The following is a 6,710-nucleotide window of genomic DNA, read 5'->3' as shown; positions in this document are numbered from 1 at the left end:
TGTAACTTTTGTAACTTCACTCGACATTTGTGTCATTCCAATTAAAATGAGTGAATTATCATTGTTTGCCCTGTTTATGTGTTTTAATGGTCCGTTCTTGTGAATGATTTACATAGTATCGATTGATTTGGTCTGCTGAAGTTGCCATTCATGAGGAATATCGACTTGCTTAAAATAATAATAAACGACTTAAACCTACTATTATGTTAGCTTTATGCACTTCTGAATGTATATGTAATAGCAGAACGAAAAGCGGAGGAGATTTGAACATATGTGCGCACTTTCTACACACAGCGTCAACATAGCGACTTTCTCTTACTGCAATGCCGGAAGTGATGAGTTTTGTCCTCGTGAATCAGCTGATCAGGAAACTGGCTGAATAACTGTTGACCATAAGCAGTTGAATCACGTTTTAAACAATGGCCCACATTTAAAGCGGAAGTTTAGAAATATAACTATGGTATACAGGTCTTTCTAAAACGGATTTATTTTTGTTATTGTTGTTTTGTTATTGCAGTAGGCAGGATTGAGTAGCTGCACCTGTGGAGACCTGGTAGGTTCCTGTTCATTATGATTGACTGTGGTTGTAATTTGTTTCATTTTTTCACATGTCGACATAAACTACAGTGGCTAGAATTATTATGGAGCGATGCTTTCCTTTCTGTTGTGCTTAAAGTGATCTTATAATCAAGGATTATTCACAGAGTGGGGCTCAACGGACGACCACTATACAATTTCTGCCTTTTGGCATGACTTTCCTGATTCATGATGTTGTGCAATTTAACGTTAGCTGTTTCTTGTTCTAAGCTGCGTAAAAGTTAATTAGTTATAAGTGAAAATTGTAGAAAAATAATACTGTGCTCTATGGCTTCTGTATTTTACGATTGAGATTTAAGTTTATATACTTGATCCAATGCAAGGCTTTGTTGTTGTTGTTGAAATCTAATTTGGGGATTTGACCATTACACATGCAACTCATTTCTGCTGAATATCTTATCTGTTCTTGGAGTCCTGTCTGCAAGGATAGATAGAGTCTCTTTGTTGTGCTTTAAAGTCAATAACTTTAATAAACACTACATTTGTCAGACCTTATAATTGCTGCCCCAGGCATAAAAATCAAATCTGAATACCTGTATAAGTATCCTCACATTTCTTTATAAAGCCAACATTGTGACTTGTTTGGGGAATTTTAGGACATGTGCATTCATTCATTTTTGAGAAAGCATCATGCATACTATATACAAAATTAAAAATATCCAGACTGTTTGAAAAGTATTATGCACAATATTATCGCTCTCCAAGTAATTTATTTAACATAGTAGCCTTGTTAAAATTCACTGAAAGCTTTTATTCCCCCTGCTGGCATGTTAAACTTGAAATAAACGTCTGACTGTGTATGGTTGCATTAATATGGCCCCAGGTCTTCATGCACTACAGCCCCTTTGTGTGGTAATGCTTATCTGTGTCTTTTCTGTTTACAACTGCCCTGTGAAGCAATAGCATGGATCCCCTGGGAGCTCCTTCACAGTTTGTGGAGGTCCAGAGCCTCCCCACGTGGGACCAGCCTCAGGGAGATCAAGATGGGGAGAAGGGTGGGGAGAACCATTTTAGAGAGGAGGAGGACAACCTGACCAATCAGCTCAACTCGTTAACATCCCCTTTCCCCTTCAGACAAGACATCAACAGCAAGATTGTACTCTTGTGAGTCTTAACTTTTAATCATTTAGGCCTAAGTACTTTTCTGTTCCCCTGCTATTTGCTCATGCATCGGGTTTTTTTGCACCAGGCCCGATGATCTCAACTTTTCATTCCCTCCTGCGCATACATCCTCTTTATAGTGCAGCCTAGGAGGTCATTCTGACTGATATAGCTGTGTTGGGGCAGGATTTAAAGGTTCACCCAAAAATGTAAATTCTCTCACCATTTACTCACCATCATGCCATCTAAGATGTGTATGACTTTCTTTCTTCTGCTAAACACAAATGAAGATTTTTAGAAGAATATCTCTGCTCTGTTGGTCCTTACAATGCAAGTGAATGGTGACCAACATTTTGAAGCTCCAAAAAGCATATAAAGGCATCATAAAAGTAATCCATATTCCATATTTAAGTCCTTTGTAAGTCCTAAGTGCACCCCCACCCAGTTTAAAGTTTCTCTTTTTCAAAAAAGAGGAAATTCACAGCAAAGCAACTTCTCCATGAGGTAATTCAAAGAGAATTCATAAAGCCTGCCCATATCTTGAAATGAAAATTACATTTGGAATAGAATTTAACATTGCACATACAGGATTTGTTGAGTGCACAGAAGTTGTATTCTGCCAGTCTCAGAAGTGTCACTCTAGTCTGATGCTCTGATACACTGAGACAGATGGAACTTAAAACGTTTCTCTGTGTGTGTGTGTAATTGTTTTATTGTTCTTTTAAATCATTAAACTTTTGCAACACAAACACTTAATATTAATAATTTTATATTGTAGGGCTTCACAATTATGACACATCATAGTTGTTGATTTTTCCCTTAATATTGTAAATGCGACTATTGATTTCAATTAATATAATTTACACTATATATTTAGAATTTACATTATGTATTTAAGACAATTTGATCATTCCTTCAGCAGCCATAAAGACTGTAGTACTTTCAAATCAGTTTAACACATTTTACCATGTTAAAATCCATTCTGCAAAATTCTGTAGATTTTCCAACAAAATCGTCACAGAAATTAAAAAAAAAAAAAAAAGGTCAGATTCTGTCTGGGACTAGACTAATCTGAATACTTTGATTCACCATTGCATTCATGCAAACGATGGGCATGTCTCTGATTGGTCACAATGCTCAATGTTGCAAAAAAAACAACAAAAAAAAACACATTGTAAATAGAAAAATTAGACAAGACTGGAGTATACCTAAAGGGAATTCTGAAATGGGCACTTTTCACAATTAGTTATTTGCGGCAGCCATAACTGCAGTCTCCATAATTTTATTCAATTAATTGTGCACCACTAATATAAACATCATAACAAAATAATAATCATTTCTACACTATATTTGTCCTCTCAGCAATTTCATACCTTATACTAGGTGTTCTTTAACAATAATGGGTTGTATTATTCTCTCATTTCGCAGTATTGGAGATGTGGCACTTTTAAACTGCACTGCGATCGTCAATACAAGTAACGAGACACTAATGGACAAGAACCCCGTATCACATATAATTCACAGATATGCGGGGCCCGAGCTGAGGGATGAACTACTCAAGCTGAAAGGTAGGGGGTGCTACTTGGACAGCAGATCGAGAACTGTAAGTGTGATCTTAAATTATTAGATAAGCATAGTTTCCTGTTTGGTATGGAGTATTAAAACAGATGTTAGATCAGCTTTTTGTTTGTAATAGGAGTGTAAAGGATATGGATATGTGTATTATTCCAGGATGTCGGACGGGTGATGCAAAAATGACAGAGGGCTTTAACTTGGCTGCACGCTTCATTATTCATACAGTTGGGCCCAAATATAAAGCCAAGTACAGGACAGCTGCAGAGAGCTCTTTATACAGCTGTTACAGAAACGTCATGCAGCTGGCCAAGTAAGCTTGACCATTGCACAAACTAATGGGGAGATTGCTGTACAATTGTATGCTATGATCTACCTTTATTCTGACTGGTTATCCTGACATGGTTATACCAAATAAATATACTTAGTTTTCTTATCAGTCTGTCACTAAGATCAGATATTAAAGCAGTTCAAATATAGCAGGTTGCACAGTGTGGACAATTGCCGGTTAGCAACTAGAATCGCCATCATGATCTGGACAAGTGTCGCCGCAAACTCAGACTGTGGCTGTGTCTGAAATTTAAGGCAACTGCCTTGCTGCCCAGTAGTCAATGAGTCAGTTACTTAAACAGGCATCATTTTGAGGTAACCTAAGGAATCTGGTTTCAGATAGCATCATGTCTAATGATGTAAAACAAAGGCAAATTAAGTTCAGAGATAACAAAGCAAATATTTGGTAACTAGAATACATATTACTCTGTAAAAAAAAAAAAAAAAAAAAAAGGAGTCAGAAGTTGGGTGGAAAACGGACATTTATAAATAGGGCTGGGTATTGATGCAGATGTCCCGATTCGATTCCGATTCACAAGCTCTCGATTCGATTCGGATCTCGATTCAATATCGATTCATATGGGTACATTTCTGTTACAATGTCCATTTTGCTTACATTGAAATTCTTTCTCAGCTAATGCTCTTAATTATAAAGGAACCTTCTAGGCAACCATTCTAGGTACAATTTGAAATTATAAATTTTACAGATCATTAGTTTTTCATCAAATTGGTTTTAGCTTTTTAAAATGTTTAAAATTGAGTCAATTCCATCAATTAATGTCTTGAAATTGCATATATTATGTTGCATATATATATTTTTTTACATTTGTTTTGTTTACTTGCATAATTTGTACTATTTAAAAGTATGCATATAACGAGTGAAGATGTGCTTAATTTTTTTAGTGCATCCATGTGTGATTAGAATTAAAAAAAAAAATTGTTGTTTTTCATCAATAACTGACTGTTAAAAAAAAACAGAAAGGGTATTAAAAGAGACATTATTCAATGACAAATGGATCTGTGGCTCTTGTCTTTGGACGCAGAATGAGTCAAACCAAATTTTTCTCTCAACATGCAAGGGAAATATGAAAGGACCTAAATTCACTATACTACTCAATCACTGGTGAGTGAAATCTGAACATTTACCTGCCAGTGGCTAATCACAGACATTTTTATTCACTTAGCCTGAGATTTGGTTGCACATGCAAGTGATTTTATAGAGGGTTACCACATACTGTAGAGTGAAAGATCGAACTTGGGATTTAAGAATCGATCTCGTTCAAATGAAGATCGCGATCCATCGGAAAATCGATATTTTTACCCAGCCTTATTTATAAAGAATTTTATTCCTTTATTCTTTCCACCAACTGCTGAAATGCCCGCACTTGTGGGATATTAGAAGCAGCGAAGGATATTCTGTTTTCAAAAATTGGCCAGATGAAGGCATCATAACACATTGTATTCGATCATGTCTTAATGACCTTCTGCCTCTGTATCTTGCCTGCACAGGCAGCGTTTTTCAGATTTAGGATGCACCCTATGTTTCCGATGAATCAGTTGAGGGTGAGAGAAACAGTAAGAACCTCCATGTGCAATAACTGATAATTATCAATGATAATATCTGGTGAAAATAAGCAACCTCACATACCTGTGCTACTCTTAGACCTGGTTTATGGTTGTTGGAAATAGGGTGGGATGCTAACTATAAACTGGTGAAAAATGTGATTAAAGAAGATTTAGATTCCGACTTCAAATCAGTACATTTGCCATTTTTGAGTGCGTGCTCACTCTTGACTAAATATAAATGCCACATTCATTTGGCATTTGAATATAACAGGAAGAGTGTGTGTCAACCGTAGGTGTTGTTGATGCTTGTTTATGTGAAATATGTGACATCAGAGACACAGATGTCTTTACTTACTGGAATCAGGATAATTATCTCTCTATTAATCTCTAAAGCATGCCGATATTAAATCATACTTTAATACTGTATATATTAATGTGTGTATTGGTTGTGTCTCTTTTCTCAGGGAACATGCAATGGCGTCTGTGGGTTTATGTGTGGTCAGCACAGTCAAAAGAGCATATCCACTGGAGGACGCCACACATATAGCATTAAGTACTTTCCTTTTACCAATCCTATATCATATGTAGTAAGTCAAACACATGTGTAGATCTTCCTTTTTCAGTGAAATTCAAAAGGACAATATATTTAAGTCTCTTCATGTCGTCATAATGTATTTTCCCACTTTTCTCTTTTCAGGGACTGTTCGTAGATTTCTGGAGAACCATGGTGAAAACATTGAAACTGTGGTGTTTGCCGTTTCGGATGTCGAAGAGGTGCGTGCCATTTCGTTTTCACAGTTACGCAACAGCCTCCATCCTTTAACCCTCAACTGTGTGCTCTCATTCCCTCATAAAATTCTCCCTAATTTACCTCAATCTCAAATTTGTTATGTTTGTGGGTGAGTGTTTTTTTAAGTGAGTGTGAGAATTTTACAGTATGCATTAGTGTTTTGTATGATATACAACATAAAATAAAAACTTTTATTCTTCCTATTGAAAATCCTTTTTTTTTTTTTTCATGAATTAAATAAAAAAAGACTAATCTATTACATGATTTGTTGTCCATGGATAGTGCAGTAATTGTAATTATTGCTTCTGTTTTCCAGTCTGTGTACAGAAAGTTAATGCCGTTATATTTCCCACGCTCAAAGAAAGAAGAGAAGGCCAGTCTGCCTCTTCTCCCTGCAGACATTGGCAATGACGAGGGGGAGCCTGTGGTCCCAGAAAGACAGATCCGCATTGCTGAAAAGCCAGGAAATCTGGAGGGTGAGCTTAACAATAGCAAGATACTAACAAAACTACTGTCCTTTTATCTAACATCTTTTTAAAGCTTTCAGGTGGATGTATTCCTTCACATTTACTCCTTTTGGTTGTTTGGTAAATGTTTGCCTGAACTATATCTTGAACACCTAACTAGTAACAACGCATCAACCAAATATCAGTTCGACTGTTTTTAATTCAGCAGAAAATACGGAGTAAATGCTTTGTAAACCAATGTATAAACACAGTCTTTGGTGATATTGGCTTTAATGAAGCTGTATAAG

At 36.2% G+C, this 6,710-nt stretch overlaps 1 protein-coding gene across 4 annotated transcripts in view; it reads left to right on the top strand.

Annotated features, from left to right (window-relative positions):
- Nucleotides 1-6,710, top strand: part of LOC127447025 (ganglioside-induced differentiation-associated protein 2) — a 32,522-nt gene that overhangs the window by 421 nt on the left and 25,391 nt on the right. Inside the window, exons 2-8 of one of the 4 annotated variants that reach the window (XM_051708471.1) lie at nucleotides 518-553; nucleotides 1,495-1,701; nucleotides 3,127-3,266; nucleotides 3,430-3,583; nucleotides 5,631-5,719; nucleotides 5,864-5,940; nucleotides 6,273-6,432. In XM_051708471.1, the coding sequence (XP_051564431.1) occupies nucleotides 1,502-1,701; nucleotides 3,127-3,266; nucleotides 3,430-3,583; nucleotides 5,631-5,719; nucleotides 5,864-5,940; nucleotides 6,273-6,432 (820 nt within the window). In that variant the 5' untranslated portion in view covers nucleotides 518-553; nucleotides 1,495-1,501. Of the gene's footprint in view, nucleotides 1-342; nucleotides 554-1,494; nucleotides 1,702-3,126; nucleotides 3,267-3,429; nucleotides 3,584-5,630; nucleotides 5,720-5,863; nucleotides 5,941-6,272; nucleotides 6,433-6,710 lie in introns of those variants that run through there. The other 3 variants (XM_051708469.1, XM_051708472.1, XM_051708468.1) reach the window with 3 other exon arrangements.

Source organism: Myxocyprinus asiaticus, chromosome 10 (assembly GCF_019703515.2).
Source record: "Myxocyprinus asiaticus isolate MX2 ecotype Aquarium Trade chromosome 10, UBuf_Myxa_2, whole genome shotgun sequence".
Lineage (NCBI taxonomy): Eukaryota > Metazoa > Chordata > Actinopteri > Cypriniformes > Catostomidae > Myxocyprinus > Myxocyprinus asiaticus.
This window is presented reverse-complemented; position numbering and strand designations above follow the sequence as displayed.